Here is a 17771-nt window from a genome sequence, read left to right on the forward strand (position 1 = left end):
CAAACACTGTTATTTAAAAATTTTTTGGTAATACTTGAAACTTTGGGCTATTTTTATATCTTATTTAAGTAAATTTCTTCTGCAGAGAATTTTTGCCTTATAGTTTCAAATTTGTTAGCCCAAGTAGAAGACCTCAAACTATTACTTCATACTCTCTCCTGGTAATAAGCAGAAAAATCAGACCCTGGGTTTGCATTTTCTAGTTCCTCACATTTTTCTGCTGAACCAACCTATGCCAATAGGCAATTTAAACAGATTGAGGACTTCCCTGGTGGCGCAGTGGTTAAGAATCTGCCTGCCAATGCAGGGGACACAGGTTCGAGCCCTGGTCCGGGAAGATCCCACATGCCACAGAGCAACTAAGCCTGTGCGCCACGACTACTGGGCCTGCGCTCTAGAGCCTATGAGCCACAACTACTGAAGCCCGTGCGCCTAGAGCCCATGCTCTGCAACAAGAGAAGCCACCGCAATGAGAAGACCGTGCACTGCAACAAAGATGCAACACAGCCAAAAATTAATTAATTAAAGAAAAAACTTAGGGCTTCCCAGGTGGCGCAGTGGTTGAGAATCTGCCTGCCAATGCAGGGGACACGGGTTCGAGCCCTGGTCTGGGAAGATCCCACATGCCGCAGAGCGGCTGGGTCCGTGAGCCACAACTACTGAGCCTGCGCATCTGGAGCCTGTGCTCCGCAACAAGAGAGGCCGCGATAGTGAGAGGCCTGCGCACCGCGATGAAGAGTGGCCCCCGCTTGCTGCAACTAGAGACAGCCCTCGCACAGAAACGAAGACCCAACACAGCAAAAATAAATTAAAAAAAAAAAAAACTTAAAGAAAATTAACAGATTGATTCTTGACCTTAAATAGGGAAATACCGCTCCGGCTCCCTGGGTTCCAATTTTCCTTCCTCCTTTCATTTAAATTCTTCTCCTCTAGGTGGTTCGGTGCACTGCTTACCCTTATTTCTTCTATTTTCAGCACAACAAAGTTGCCAATATAATGAAAAGCAAGGCTTTAAAAGCCAAAACCCAACTAGTAGGGCAAGAACTACCGGTAATGCCTTGGTCTCTGAGAAGCTACCATTTCCTCTGGGCTTTGCCTATTGTTACCGAGTAGGTGTTGATCACCCAAGTTCTCCCTCTGCCACCCAACCTCCAGGCCTAGAGGATGTGGCTCCTGATCTATCAGTAAAGGGCCTCTCAACAGCAGGACTTACCTTCAGCCTAGAATGCATTTCAACTGGTGTTGTTCTAATGGAGTATCTTCCCTTGTTCTCTAGATCTTTTAATTGTGACAAATTCAGTTTTAACTTAGGTCTTCTCAATAGGGTTCTGAAAAATGTATGCTTGTTTTTCCTGTGTCTTCTTCTGACATCAGTTTCTATAGCTTTCCCAGTTGTCTTTCAAGATTCTACATAACCCTGAGTTAAATCAGTTTGCCTTCTTGCAACTCTCTCTTCTGAAATAACACAGCATTGTTCCTAGGAATTTTTTTTTTTTTAAAACACTCGCAACAGCATTCCTTTGCATTCATCACTCTATCTTGCTCTTGATTACTGAATTTAGAAGATAGGAAAACTTTTTCTTTCAGGCCACAGATGACTCTCTTCAGCACTCAAGGGCAATCATTAACTATAAAAGCCCACAGAGTACTCCTGTAGATGGTAGAAATCTCTTCTTTTATTGCTATTAAATTCTTAATGGGGATCTCAGATAGCTGGGAAATAGGACTCTTGGTGCAACCTTTGCTGAGGCCCTGCACAGTCATCATGATTCAGGGAATTAAACTCCCCTCCCTAGGCAGTATTCTGCCATAGAAATGAAGGAGGTGGCAAATGGCAAGTCTTGGTGCCTGCTATTATTGGAGGATAACTTAAAAAAAAAAACACAAGTACAAAACGCTAAAATCTTATTTCTAGCCTTCTTGATTTACAACACTAAGGCTTGGACAAAAAAAAGAAAATATGGTGGGTGTTTTATGGAGGTATCCCACCCTCCAGACACAGCATCACATATCACGGTGTCTGCTTCTAGAATTATAGAGAAACTGGAAATTGCTTACTGCATGTGTCTGGGTTTCTGAACTCTAGGCTTCTGGCCAAATGTAGCTGAGAAGCTGATGGTAAGGTGATACAAGCTCTCTTTTGGCCTGGAGAGATTTCTGGCTTTGCTTAGAAGTCTAGATTTAAATGTAATATGTAATTGGTGTTGATGTGTTCCAGAGGTTGGGCCTGGCTGCGGTCACCAGTTCTGGACAAAAAAAGGGCAATATGGAGGAACTGGGGTATCGGGACTTGGAGGTGATGCGTGTACCTCGCCAAAGACTTGGGAGGGTAAATGAGGCAGGCTATGTGAGTGGGTGAGAAAATGGAGGTGTTAGAACGTGAGACCGAAAACCCAAAGGGTTAAGTAGACTACTCCTCGGATCCTAGAACAAATTAATTCATCATTTCATGCAGCTATTTCTACTAAATGAGGATGACACAAACTGATCAGCTGGAGAATAACTGCTGGAGAGAACCATAACAACTCTACATTGCTAAAAATGGCTGTTACTAACTCAGTTTCTACACATGTCTACTTTTCTCCCTCTTGGCCAACAGTACTTTTCATTTCCAATTGAGAAGTAATAGCGAATAATCTAGTAGCTGCAATGTAAGTCATGCAGATAAACACAACAAACTGGCCAGCCCACCATTTATTGATTTTTAAAATAAACTAGCTCACTTCCCAGCTACAAATTCAGTTCTAAACTGGTAGTAAAATAAAGCAAAAATCATCACTTTGAACTTGTGTCCCTCCTAGGTTTTTGTTACGGGACAAAGAGTAATTGCCAGTGACCCATCACTGCTTTATACCCTAATCAATCCAATTAATAGTTATCCTCCTCCCTGCTCTGCTGAGATTTAAGCCATTATTCTGTACCAAGCACATTATCTACCGCTGCCTTGGAAGGAAACACCGGTTTTGACAGTAGCAACAAGCACCTTCATTATTATTCAAGACTCCACCTTAGCAATGTGATCAATGCTTTTTTTACCTCAGGGAAGAAAGTTCTCAGAGCAAAATGTTTGTAGTCAAGGAAGGGAACAGTTCCAAAACTATCAACCACATCCAATTTATCCATCTGCAGCTCAGCAAAGCCTGCAAAACAGAATCCCAAGAGCCATATTTTAACTCAAAACACAATGGATAAGATCTTCTGCTGTTTTGTCTAACAGGGAGTATGACCTTGGTTTTCATTAAAGAAGAAACTAGATAATTACTCGGTTGGCTGCAAAGAAGAGGTGAAATAAAACACAAAGCCAGGCCTAGACCCTGCTGTTCAGTTGTCTTCTATTGTACAAACAGCTCTCATTACTGTGGCTGGTTCCATTTAAGGGTTAAAAAAAAAAAAAAAAAGGGCTTGTTTTTCTACAAATAAAATTTTGGAGCCTACCATCACGTATCTCTTTCCGGAGCTCACTCTCCAGGAGCTCCAGCTGTTGGCTCTGTTTGCGACTCAGTTCCTTCGATTTGTGCCTGGTCACTCCCACAGCCGCTGTGGAGACAGAGATCCAGCATGAGACTAACAAAAAGGAAAACAGGACCAACCTTTACAGCCCTTTACAGAGGAGGCGGCGGAGGGAGAGCAAGAAAGACTAGCCTGGAAGAGGTGGAATTTCTAAGAAGAAAGATTCCCAGTGAGGGGTCACTCTACAGACAAAGATGCTCAAATGCAACAGAAAACCCCCCCAAAAAACCCTACTCATCTTCAAAGTAAAAAACTAAATCCAATAACCTTCACTTGTAACCAAAGATCCCAGCTGGCTGAAAAGGAATGAAACAAGCCCAGTTTCCCTACAGCCACAGGCCACTTAATATTGTTCTGTTCTTTTTTAATGTTTCTAAACATCCCTAGAGAAATAAAGTTGAGCCTTAAATGCAGAAAAAAGCCCACAGATCCACAGTGAGTTACATGAGCCAAACTTGCATAGATCAAATGGGGGGACAGGATGAGTGGTCCCCAGTGAACCCTTGTAGCTGGATATTGCTTCTTTCTCCACTTCATTTTGCTTCTAACTATGCTGTAGATGCAGTAAACCGAACAAGTTCGGCACTCGGGTTCATGTCCCCGCTCTGCCATTAACTAGCTGTGCAACCTCAGGTAAGTTCCTTAGCATCTCTGTGCCTGGCTGCCTTATCTATTAAAGCGCCTACCTCCTTGGGACACTGACAGGGTTCTAGGAAGTAACTCACAGAAAACATTTAGATCTTATTTTTAAAAAAGAATATGTAGCAATTGTCAACTCTCATTATTATTCTCCAAAGTTTTTCCTCTTTTCATAAACTTTCATGATAAAAGGATCCTGCTAGATGTGAATGATGCTGGAGGAAACAAAATTCAATACAGCTGTGTGCTGGACCACTTCATAAAGTCAACAGTCTTCATCATAACGTGCATCATGCATCTTCAAGAGAGGGTGGAGCAGGCAGTGATTCTCAAATTTTCCTTGACTATGGAGCCCTCTTTCCAGGAGCACCACTTGGGACTGTTGGCCCTCAGACCACCCTTCAGGCAGCACCAGCTCACGGCCTCAAAGTGGAGCTAGAAGGTCACGTCCACAAAGCACTGAATTTTTCCTGGTTGAAATCTCCAGGGGAAGCTATAGGGGGTGTCTTGTAGGTGGCAGCCTTAGGCCAGGTGTGTATAGTGTTTTCACTAATGATGTATGTGATTGATGCTCTGAAGAGTACACTTACTCAAGCTGCTAAGGACACGCGCCTCCATGGGATCATGGTAAGAAGGAGAGGAGAATTTTAAACAGCTTTGCAGATACCAATGAAACCAAAAGTGATGTGTCAGATGGAGCCCACTTCACCTGAAAGAGCATAAACAATCTCTACCAACAAAGTGAAGGGAGAGGAATGAAGAGTCGCAGAGAGCCCAGGAAGAGATCAGAGGTTTCTGGGAAGTCACAACGTAGATGTGACTCCATGATGAGACTGTTCTACCTAGAGCTGCCTGACAGCAGCGGATTCTCAAAATTGAGCTCAGCGTTTAGAAATTACAAGTAATCTTATTTGAAGCCAGCACCGGCCAGGACTTTATTAAAATATCAGGCCCAATTCTGGATTCTAGGTGCATTAATAGTGGTGGATAACTTGGAGAGAGCTTTAAAAATACCTGAAATGATCATCGACAGTACAAAACAGGGTCTCTGCAAAATGAGGCTAGTTAACAATACACATAAATCCTTCCTTCACAGGACTGGGAACCAGCCAAGAGAAAGGACCAGGACTGAACTCATCTTCCCTAAGTCCAAAGCCTTGCACAGTTATCAGCAACATAACAGGTGCTCAATAAACATCAGGTAAATGCATGCAGGGGTGGATGAATGAGTGAGTGAGAGAATGAGTATATGGAAGCAGACGTTAGCAACTAGTAACCAAAAACCATTAGAGAGGCGATGTCTGCATGAAGTCAAGGAATAGGATGGGCTCCATAGCTGTGGAGAAGGAGGACAAGAGGAAACAGACTTAAAATGAAAAGCAGCTCAGAAACAGAGGTCAAACACTGAATGGCTACAGGGAGCAGGTCCTCAGATGAGGTAAGTGGCCTGGGTGGAGTCAGTAGGGAGTGGTGGCGACTATGGCAAAAGCTCAGTGAACACCTGCCCTCTCTCTAGGGGTAGCTGTTCCTCAGCTCCAGCAAACCGATGTTATGGAAAAATGAGGATCCAATGATCCAGATCTTTCACATTTTCAAGAGATTTTAAAGAATCACCTGATTTTAAAATGTGGTCAAATACTTCCAATTTTAAAAATGCTGTGTGGGCCAAACAAAACACATCGGTTGGCCAGATTTCATCCAGTGAGCAAGCACCATGGGATCACTGTGCTTGGATGAGCCTTGGAACAGTTTAATAGATGGTACAGATCACATTTCCAAAACACAGTTCTGCCAGGAAAGACAGGGCTGGGGTAGGGGTGAGGGGTGGGGTTTGCTGGGATGAGAAGGCAGGATGAGATGACCAAGTCCTTGGAGCCCAAAATCCCAGAAGAATTCTGAGGAAATAATGTAAACGGGACATTTGTCATCACAATTCACAGGTTCAGGGAAGCAAAGTGGATTATATTTCTCAAACACCAAGATACCAACCATCTTTGTAATCCAGCCTTTTATTAATGAAGCATCCTAAAAAATGTTTAGAAAGCCCTCGACGTGTACCTATTAGTCCTTTCCCAAAGTTTTGATCTGGGTTTTCATCCACTGATACTTAACTGAAGCAAACAGCCCCTGAAAGCTGAAAGCCTTCATGCCTGCTGAGGCCCCAGGGAATAATTTCTCTAACAAAATTAAACAGGGCACTTACCAAAAATGACAATCACTAGCAAGACGGGAAGCCCAATCAGAAAATACCAAGTTGAAATAACCGATTCCCGCTCGACGTAGAGTTCCAGGTTTCCCAGTTTGACCTAAGGGGACAAAGAGTGTCTGTCATTAGACCTGGTCGAGGTGGGGACCACATCTAGGTACACAATTTTCCCCCCAAATGGTTTCCTCCAAGATACAAAAAGAGGTGGCAAGCTAGGTAGGATATCCGAGTTCAAGTCCCGTTTCTGGGCAGATTAGCTATGTGAATTTCAGCCAATCGAGAACATTCCCTGTGCCTTGGTTTCCGGATTCAGCTCCAATCAGTTGCAGGGTTAGACCTACAGATTTTACACTTTGGTCCTCTTTGCCTTGGGGGTTTTAAACTGCAGGAATGGGGGGCGATAAAGAGATAGTAACCTGTGGGTAAGACACCCTCTTACCCCTGGACTAAGGAAGTAATCCAACTTTTTAATCTCTTCTACATCTTGTGTTTCCTCGATGGGCCTATTTTGAAGGAAGCATTCTGTGGCAAAAACCAGTTTGGCAATGCTGCCGGGATGATCCCTGAGGGGCTTTTCCAATTTTAGGTTTTGATTATAAAAGTCTGTAAAACTTGTAAAGGGAAAAACTCTACATCAAGCCTTATTTTTGCATTGACCCTGACCCTAACCCTAACCCTAACCCTAACCGGATGGTGGATGGCGGATAAGTATTGAGGAACATTACCATCCTGGGAGCCACGGCTGCCCCTGTGGAAGTATCTGTGCAAAGTGGCTAGAGTGCAGACTCCAGGCCCAGACAGCCCAGGTTCTAAGTCCCAGTCCAGAGAATGAACCTGGGCCCTCAGCAGTGAGAACACGAGTCCTAACCACTGGACCACCAGGGAGCTCCCCCTGCTGTCCTCCCCAGCTGTAGGAGCTTGCATGAGCCACCTATCCATGCAGTTCTCACTTTCCCCATCTCTAAAATGGGATGCTGTTACGCCTCTTCAGGGGGTTGCCGTGAAGATGCAACGTGCCGGCATTTGTTTGTGAGCAAGCTCCTGGCGCTCCCACGCAGAGCTCTCCAGCGACTCCTGGAGCTCGGAGCCAACTCCTCACAATGACCCCCAACTGGCTCTCCATGCCCCCCCGTTAATGCTCTCGCCTCCTTGGAGTGCTCCCCGCCTTGTTCCTTCCACTCCGCCACACTGGCCTCCTTGTTGCCCTTTAACAGCACCACGGAGGTTCCTGACTCAGGAACTTTGCAACCTGTGGCTCCCTTTGCCTAGAACACTCTACCCCCAGATGGCCCACGGCTCATGCCCCTCGTCTCCCTGAGGTCCTGATTCAAATGTCGTCTTTACAGGGAGCCCTTTTCTGGCCGCCATCGTAAACCCTGCAGCACTGCCCCTCACCTCCTGCTTCATTTTTCTTCATAACAGTTACCACCATCTAACACATCTTCAATTTATTTTCTATACTACCTGCCTTTTTTTTTTTTTTTTTTTTTTTTGCGGTACGCGGGCCTCTCACTGCTGTGGCCTCTCCCGTTGCGGAGCACAGGCTCCGGACACACAGGCTCCGTGGCCATGGCTCGCGGGCCCAGCCGCTCCGCAGCACGTGGGATCCTCCGGGATCGGGGCACGAACCCGTGTCCCCTGCATCGGCAGGCGGACTCTCAACCACTGCGCCACCAGGGAAGCCCTATACTACCTGCCTTTTTAGTAAGATCCATAAAGGCAGACATTTTGGAGGGCGGGCGGGTAGGCGGGTCTGTTTTCTTCTCTGCTATGTCCCTATGTCCCAGTGCAGGCACTCAGGACCTAGTCCTGGATAAGGAAGAATGCTACCACTTGCTCTTCTCAACCAACCAGACACGTGGGATCCCTTGTGAGTTTAGTGGCTGTTATTCATTTTATAATGATTATGACCCTCTTTACCGTACAACAGACGGACCAAGGGAGGTTCAGCTAAAGCCAACTTATCTAAGGCCACACAGCTATTAACTGGTGCGGCTGAGACACAGACACATTTTTTGTTTTGCCTTCCAGTTGATGTCCTTTTTTCTTATCCTTTACCCAATCACTTATGACTCTAGATCATAAAGCGTTTTGGGGGGGATACAGACTGTGCAGAGTCTCATATGGCATGAACGTTATAAACGGAGGTTTCTAATATGTTTCCCTTCACCGCGGTCTCATGTCTTTATTGTGGGACATAAATATACCACTGACGGGACGGACCCTCAAACATGTCTGGGAAAAGATTAAATGCAGTGAGTCTGACTTCATGGTGGAGGAAGCGGCCCATGACCCATAGATTATCTGGTCCCCATTAGACTCCACTGCCACTTTCAGTGTGCCAGGGAAGCCCCCATTCTGGGTGTCTGCCAAGACATGCCACCTCTGCATTTGGGCGAAGAATGACCGTTCACCCGTCAGTGGGTCTAGGGATTCTGCTGCAGATGCTGCAGCCTAAATGTACGGCTAGAACAAAAGCTATCAAGGCTCGTTAGTATCATAAACGATGGTGTGCTCAGTGCTCTGACATTCCAAGGGCACAGGGATGGGTTCTACAAGCTATTCTGGAGGAATAACGTTTGGGCCTACAATACCAGCTTTGTTTATCTTCACTGAAAGTGAAGATCTGAAGATCCATAAAAGATTCTATTCTGGCTTCTGGATTAGCCAAGGAATCCCCCCTCCCCCCGCCCCACACCAAATAAGGTAAAACTAACGGGTAGGACTGTCAGGCAACCTACGCGAACTTTCTTGGAAGAGGTGGCGATGCTGTTTGCAGCAGTGATGCCTTTAATTTTGCAAAAGATGGTGGTGAGATCTTGATTTCTAGTAATATTTTCAAAACTGCAATTTAATTGCTCATTTTCTCCATGAAAGAGAGTAATTTCAATGTCTTTCTTGGAAATGTTGAAGTTATCATTTTCTTTCTGTGAAGAACAAGGCGAAGATGAAGAAGTCAAGGCGTGTGTGGAAACGCACAAACACAATACACCTTTTCTGTCGAGGGGAGCACATCCTCCCACCCGAAATGAGAGAGACATACTTGAATTTTGACTTCCAATTCTGTGTCCACCTCAGGCTCAGCCCGATATCCTGTAAATCTGGGGTCGTCAAGGTACTGCAGGCTTCCACAATCCAAGTAGGTCTCCTGGACCCTGAGCTTCACAGTGACATTCGTACGCCCTTTTGAACTCTTTAAACTGGGGGCTAAAAATCTGCAGTAAGTCGCCATACAATGTTCAGAGACCTGAGGGAGAAGGAAAGAGCATTTTGACAGCTTCATTAATGAATTTCAGCTCTGGGATTGAAGAGCTAAGTGACCTGGGCAACTGAACCTCTCTGTGCCTCTGTTTTCTCCTCTGTAAAATGGGGTAACAGTATACCCACCTCATGGGGTTGAATTAACTCTGAATTAAATGAGATGAGGTCTCACTAAATTAAATGAGAATATCCATGCAAAAATGCTTACAAATCCATGCAGAAAAGCACTCAACAAATGCTAATATGATTATTAATATTATTAGTAATAATGAAAGAAGAAGGTGATACAATAGGAAAAAAAGGTACTCGGAAAAGAAGTCAGCTAGAGAAAGGGGAAGACTGCACCAATGGGCCTGTGTGCCCTTCAAGACATCAAGGCTGAGTCCTGGGAAACTACAGGAAGGGAGAAGCCAGTTCTTCGGCAAGGCTGGCTGCATGCTTGCGTCTGCTGGCTCGAGCACTCCGTGTTGGCGAACCCCTGTGTTTTAGCAGAAATCACTAACCACAAGAGGAAAAGGCTTTGCAGGCCTAACAAAAAGTAGAGGAAAACAAAAGTGAAAGGGACAACACAGCTCCCATGAAAGAAAGAGCATGAAGATGGGAAACCACACAGAAAGGGTGGCCCACTTTACAGGCTCATTTAAAACAAACAAGTGGGCATAAATACTGTCATTTTCAGGTGTGCAGAGAGTTGGGCAGAGAAAGCTGCTGGGAGAGGGAAGGCTGACAAACGTTCTAAAGAAGAGCAGCCAAGACTCCGAAAAGGAAATCTGCCCGGTGGGGATTCTTCCTCTTTGTTATTTGCTGTCTAACTAATGTTGGAATTTTAAAAAGAGGGTAGGAAGAAGCAACAGGTGGGAAAATCTGATGCAAAGCACTGAGATGTGGACAAGCAAAACCTCCCTTCACCTTCAATGCCTTTCCAAACGACTGCCCTGAATCTCTCATTCACATCTCTGGCGACATGAAGAAAACCACAAAACCCACTGCCTCAGCCTTCTCAACAGCCATAACCCCAGCAGGGTGGCTTTTTGTTGAAGACGCCTTCTAGAAAGATTCCTGGTGATAGGGTCACCTTAACCTCATTATTCTCAACTCTCTAAATTTCCATACCAGTGTCATCCGAAATGCTCTTTTTCTCTAGTTTCTGGGCAACTTCTTGGCCACCTTCACTGGCCATCTTGTTTTCTTTCACTCCTTAAAATTAAGCTGTCCTGCAAGATCCCATCTCAGGCGCTCTTTTCTTCTTCCTCTGTGACCCCACTCCCAGGGTGTCGTTCATATTCTCCTTCTAACGACCATGCTACAAAGGTGACCCGTCATCTCCCCACCATCCCTAGATACCTGCAAGAGCATCCTTATGGGTCTCCCAGGCTTTTTTTCAGTTACTGCCTCTCCATATGATCCTATGCACCATCGCCAAAATCATCATCATCGAGGGTACCTATCCTCACGTCACTCCCTGCTCAAAGATCTTCAATCCCTCCCCACTGCCTACAGAGTTAAGGGCAAACTTTTCAGTCTGATCCTCTCTTACGGCCCAGCGTGGCTTTGCAGCCGTCCCTCTGGATCATTCCCGACCCATCCTCTCGGCTCCAGTGGAGCAGGACTCATCGATATTCCCATCAGGGGCCTGTGAGTAACTGTCTTCTCTGCCCCCCTGCTTGTACCTGCTCAAGTCCTACCCATCCCGCTCCACTCCACAGACATGCTGAAATCTGCTCTAGTTTAATTTCTCTTTCGTGTGGAAACACACAGTGGGGTATCTGAGCTGGAAGGGAATCAGAGGACCTAGAACTAACTTCAACACGGCCTGTGCACTCAGCTTTCCATCCCAGTGTAGATTACCCATCTCCCTCGGTGAAAGCAGTGTGACCCTCTTATTTACCTTTTGTCCCTGCAGCCAGGAAAATGTCTGGCCCACAGTAGGTGCTCAGTGAATTCTACTTGATATAGGGACAGCACTGGGGACGGAGAGCAAGTTCACTCACAAATGCAGGCAATGCCTCTGGTAAGAGGGTCCATCTATACGAACCACTCAACAGGATGTGTTGACATCATGGAGATGGGGCCTGGCATCAGATACAACATGAGGCTTGGAACTGGCTCTGAAGGGTTTCAGGACTTGGACATGTGTATGACAAGGCTCTAGGAGGACTTAGGAAGGCCTCCTGGATCTAGACCTGAAGCCACACTGGTTCCAAGTGGAGGCCGGGTCTGTGGCCACTAACACGCCTGCCAGCTTTGGCAGGCAGTGGTCTGGCTGGGCCTCAGAGAGGCTGTTATCTTCACATCTCTCATGAAGGAGGGACAGAACGGGGAAGAGAGAATGGGAAGAGCCTTTGAGAAGAGCCTAGAAGTGTACTCAGAGGTCCCGACTTGTCTCTGAAGTTCATCATTTCCCATGACGAGGCCCGGGTGTGACTCGTGTGGGGCTAAGAACTAAGTGGGGCCGAGGGCCAGACCCCTGTGCGGGGACAGGAAAGGCAAGAGGAGGTGAGGTCAGAAGGAAGGCACCAAACCAGGTCAAAGAGACAAGGGCAAGAGAAGGAGAAGCATATGACAGGATCTCTGGGACTTTCACAGGTCACCTTACCTCTGAACCACAGCGTGCTCTGTGTGGTGGGACCACTACCACCTACTCTTCACGGGAATGCTCTTCCTTACATCACCTGTCAGGCACTCACAAGGCATTCTCACACGTATTCACAAAGCCTGTCTCATCAAGGAGACTTATTACATAGGGAGGAGACGGCAGGCAGGTCTTGTCGTATCACCTCTCTTCCCTCTGTGCCACACCTCGAAACTCCCAACTCCAAGTCTGAGGTCTTAGTATTTCCATTATAGTACAGATGGTATTTATTATAGATCATGCAACAGGTAAAAGCTTATGATAGCACAAAGGCACAGAAACAAAAAATATCCCCCAACATATCTGAGTGTGATGAAAACAAAGTCAGCCTTGAAAATAACTATTATTACAAAGCAGCTGAAGACTTACATTTATGTTTCCTTTTAGCTCGTGTGAAATGATTAAGTTGTCAATTACATCAAAATTTCGACCCATGATGGTTATATTCTGACCACCACTGCAAGGAAAAAAGCAATGAGAGGCGTTTCATAGATAAACACACAGGCATTTTGCATTTATGAATAAAACCATCAATTTATTCATACTCAATATTAAACTCAGTTATGTTTGAGAGCAAATTAATAAAGTTTAATTTCAAACGCACGACAGCTTAACAAGTCTTTTCATGATACTGATAGTTTTTAAGATACATAAATATAAAAATTCAGGTTGGATCCTGTTTTAATTTTAAGAAAATGCCCAAATTCTTGTATAGAATTTTGAGCTTTGCTGTGTCATGTTTCCACATATAATTAGATCATCAGCTGTACCTTGAAAAGATTTCACTACATAGAATTTTGTTTGATTACTGTTTAATCTGTATGAAGACTCTTCAATCTAACAGTTTTCAAAATCAAACTCCCAACCTCCAATTATATTTTATGTAGGGAGACAGGGAATACTTTGGACAAGGTAAACTTATAAATGCCATTACAAGTCTGAATTCCTATTTGGTAAACCACATAAATAACAGCTATGTCCTATCTCTCTGAAACTAAGCCAAATAATTTCACATATTCTTAGCACATAATTGCATTTAAGCAAAGTGGTCATTAGATGTGAAATAAACAGCTGGCCACAGCTCTGGCCACCCTTTCCCGTTCACACAGGTCACTAGACACTCATTCCAGGGGACAGGAGCCTGGATAGGTCAGCTCCATCGGCCAGCCGAGCCCATGATGACAAGACCAGGAGGTGGGCACGAGCAGGCCAATTTGTGTAGGGCCGAGGGACGACATGAAGCCCTGAACCTTCCAGCCACAAGGGGGAAGAGCTGAGCTGGCCTCACGCCAGCCTGTCACCATTACTAGAAAACCTGGCCAAGTGTGCTCCACCAACGGTCAGACTGCAGAGCCATGTTTTGCCAAGAGACACGGGCTCAGGATGTCACAGGTGACTGGACATTAAGAATCCTCATATTGGGCTTCCCTGGTGGCGCAGTGGTTGAGAGTCCGCCTGCCGATGCAGGGGACACGGGTCCGTGCCCCGGTCCGGGAGGATCCCACGTGCCGCGGAGCGGCTGGGCCCGTGAGCCATGGCCGCTGAGCCTGCGCGTCCGGAGCCTGTGCTCCGCAACGGGAGAGGCCACAACAGTGAGAGGCCCGCGTACCGCAAAAAAAAAAAAAAGAACCCTCTTATTTTACAACAAAGGAGAACACTGGTGGCTCAGAGCACAGCACCCAGGGCCAGACTGCCCAGAGCCTGAAAGTTGTCTAAATGCTCCCCACCTCAGTCTCCTCACTGGCAAAAAGGGCTACTCACAGCGGACCCCTCAGGCTTGGGAGGATTTCTGAGTCAACAGATCCAACACACCAGGCATGTGGGGAGTGCCGCATCCACGTTTGCTTTTATTTATAGGAAGGATTGAGACCCATGGCAGAGAGTGCCATGCTAGGGCCTTAGTTTGGAAATTTCAGCTTTTCTCATGCCACTATTACAGGCAGAATTGAAGTTCCAACCCCCAGTACCTCAGCATGTGACTGTATTTGGAGATAGGACCCTGAAAGAGGTAATTAAGGTTAAATGAGGTCATTAGGGTGTGCCCGAATCCAATATGACAGGTGTCCTTGTAAAAAAAGATTAGGACACAGGGAAGACCACTGTGAAGGCACAGACAGAGGATGGCCCTCTACAAGCCTAGGAGAGAGGCCTCAGAATAAATCAACCCTGAAGGCGCCTTGATCTTGGACTTCTAGCTTCCAGAAATGTGATGAAATACATTTCTGTTATTTAGCCATCCCGTCTGTGGCTCTTTGTTATGGCAGCCCTAGCAGCCTAATACATCCACCTCTCACTTCATCTTAAATAGGAATATTAGAAGTGATTTTCTTCTTTTTCTTTTTCTTTTTTTTTTTTAAAACAAAACTGCATCTGTAGCTTCACCTAGACAGTACTTTGAAAGTTAGCTTCATGCTGTGTTAGGTGGAGAAACTATCTTTAGGGTTATATTCTAAAATCTGAATGTGAATTTAAATTCAACTTGGGGGGAGTTTATTTGTTTTTTGTTTTCTTAATGTAAGAGTCACCTGAAAAGAGTTTCTTTGGAATTTCCATCTCTCACTTAGGGAATATCTTTGAAATGTAGATACTGCTTTTCATTTAGATAGCTCCCAATATTTCCTCAAATTATTCAAAACAGCTTACTCTAAAGGTTGTAAATTGAAAGATGTAAGAAAGAAGAAGCTTTGTGTCACGGGCAGGAGTGAAATGTAATGAAGAGGGTTATGTATTTGTAACAGAAACCTAGGTTTAATTACTACAATTGAACAAAATTTTTTAAATGCATAAGGTTTAATACGACCTGAACAGAAACCAGAGTCTGAGCAAACATTTTAGCTGTGAGTTTCCTGGCAGCCACAGCTAAGAGTAAAACAAGATGTACTCACAGTGTTTACTGTGACAACGGAAAGCAAGCTGCTTATCAGGTATAGCTTTGTTTTCTAAGAATAAATCCTACAGAGGAAATTCTGTGAGGAGAATTTAGATATGACAATTATTTCTATATTTATTTGCGTGAAATCCATGATCTTTATGCATATGACCTTGTTAACCACAACAAGAGAAAAAGATGCTCTAGAAAGTACCTGATCCAGGTGGTAGCAGGATAAATGAGGGAACAGAGCGGCAGAGCGATGTAAGACAAGTGTCCCACGGGAGAGCAGCTCCCGCCGTCGAACTGGATACACACAGCCTTCATTTCTTTTCGGCTCGATGGAAGAGAGAATTTCATATGGGTGTCATTTAGCACATGGCTAACCTGTATCCTAGAAAGGGGTAGAAAAGAACTCTTCAATGACACAGACCTCAGCACAATTGATTACCCAAGGGGACGGGATATGAAATTCACTTGAACTACAACAGCTCCCAAACTATCAGAACAGCCACAGGCAACTGCCGATTCATCGGGGTCTACTTACTCAGTATGGGTATTATCTGGGGGCTGGGTTCCTCTTTCTTTTGTGCATTTTTATGTTTTTATTTGCATTTCCCTTAGAAGTGGGGAAAGAAGGCAATGTAACCATTGCCTTTAAGAAGCCCTAATAGGAAGTGGAACGTGGACTAGGTATTAAAGTATACTAAGGAATTGTCAGTAATTTTGTTGAGTATGCTAAGGCTAAGGCTATATGTTAGACATATATACTGAAGTATTGTACTTATGAGTGAAAGGATATGGTGAGATATCCTGGGATATGCTTTTACTTTATTTTTTTATTTTTTAAAATTAAAAAATTTATTTATTTATTTTTGGCTGCATTGGGTCTTCATGGCTGCGCGTGGGCTTTCTCTAGCTGCGGCGAGCGGGGGCTACTCTTCATTGCGGTGCGCGGGCTTCTCATTGCGGTGGCTTCTCTTGTTGCGGAGCATGGGCTCTAGGCGCGCGGGCTTTAACAGTTGTGGCACGCAGGCTCAGTAGCTGTGGCTCGTGGGCTGTAGAGCGCAGGCTCAGTAGTTGTGGCGCATGGCCTTAGTTGCTCCGCGGCATGTGGGATCTTCCCGGACCAGGGCTCGAACCCGTGTCCCCTGCATTGGCAGGTGGATTCTTAACCACTGCACCACCAGGGAAGTCCTGGGACATGCTTTTAAAAGCTCCAGCCGCCATCCTTCCTTCACTTCCAAAAATGCAGAGGAGATAGATGAAACAAAATTGGCAGAACGTTAAGGTTTGAAGCTGGAGGAGGGGTACAGAGAGGTTCGTTACACTCTTTTCTCTTGTGTATGATTGGAAATTTCCATGATGAAAAGCTTGAAAAAAGAGAAGTCCCAGTCAAGCACTGGGGCAGGGGCGTGGTAGAACCCAACCCCAGGCAGAGATGGGGATTCTCCTGTTCAAAGAGCAGAGAGCACAAAACTGAAGTCCTAAAGTCCATGCCAAGAGCCCAGGGGTCTCAGACTCAATCAGCATCAGAACCAAGCTGCCTCCAGAGGAGCTCCAGACTGGAATTTAGCTGGGACTGTCCTAGGTGCTCCTGAAATCTGTACAGCGTGCCCTCAACACCTTTTAGGAGTCAAAACAAAGCCTTCTACAACATTCCCTCTGTAACCTGCAGCTTCCTCTGTACATCCGTCTACAATGAGCCTCTAAAGCGCAAGTCATGAAGATGGGGTTCTGTCTGAATAATGCTCAGTATAATTATGCAAAATGAGAATCTATTATTATTACTTAAAGGCTACGTGCATGATTATCTATTTTAATGCACATAGCCTTTAAGTAGTAATAATAGATTCTAACAATAAGGCAAATGCGAAAAAATCTGAGTTGGTTTGTACTTATACCACCACAAATTTACATTCTAAGATTTTATATTCAGAGCAAAGCTCTAGGAAATTCATTGTAAAATGGCTGATCATTAATATTCAAACTTATTTATCAATTTTTGAAGGAGGCAGAAATATGGGTCATTCCACTACTATCCTTATAGTTTTCTCTTCAGAGTAATTAGGCATTTAAAAAATACCATATTAAAAGAGTTTAGGATTATGGTATGAACTCAGATATAGGATTAACTGGGTATTATGTTTACTGCTCGTGAACTTGGGTTCACCACACAGATGTGGTTACTGAAATGCTACATGCAGAAAGGTCTCTCTTAGTCATTTAATTTAATAACTGCAGTATCTCAAGACACATTCAGAATTGGAATGAGAGAATAAACAGTCAGAAACAGGGTAATGCTAGGAAAAATGACTATTTTCCAGTGAATATGACTGCCTTTCAGTGAACACACAGGTGTCTAACTTCACAGATCTTGCTACACAAAATGAAAGATTTTTGCAGGGGGGTATTTAGCCAGGATAAATGGTACAAAAATACCTATGTCGCATAGATACAGCCACTAATGTGTGCTTGATAATTCTGGTAAATAGCAGAACAGAGCAGAGCCCCCAGTGAGCAGCTTTTTCCATCAAAATGACAGACATCCCAAATTTACTGCTAGGAGGGGAAGGGGATGGCAGTTAAATGCAGCAAATGAATTAAAACAGAAAACTCAGTAAATAAGTGTGGCAGATTCAAACACTGTACAA

General features: G+C 44.8%; 1 protein-coding gene across 1 annotated transcript in view; it reads right to left on the reverse strand.

Moving 5' to 3' along the window:
• The window catches only part of PLXNC1 (plexin C1), a 147834-nt gene that overhangs the window by 47520 nt on the left and 82543 nt on the right, over positions 1-17771 (reverse strand). The window contains exons 11-17 of the mRNA XM_081248722.1: positions 15332-15511; positions 12618-12705; positions 9399-9602; positions 9097-9282; positions 6353-6455; positions 3436-3537; positions 3037-3140 (exon numbers count right to left, since the gene is read on the reverse strand). Coding sequence (XP_081104848.1) covers positions 3037-3140; positions 3436-3537; positions 6353-6455; positions 9097-9282; positions 9399-9602; positions 12618-12705; positions 15332-15511 — 967 coding nt within the window. The remainder of the gene's footprint in view (positions 1-3036; positions 3141-3435; positions 3538-6352; positions 6456-9096; positions 9283-9398; positions 9603-12617; positions 12706-15331; positions 15512-17771) is intronic.

This window comes from Mesoplodon bidens, assembly GCF_964165515.1.
Source record: "Mesoplodon bidens genome assembly, chromosome: 11".
Classification (NCBI taxonomy): Eukaryota; Metazoa; Chordata; class Mammalia; order Artiodactyla; family Ziphiidae; genus Mesoplodon; species Mesoplodon bidens.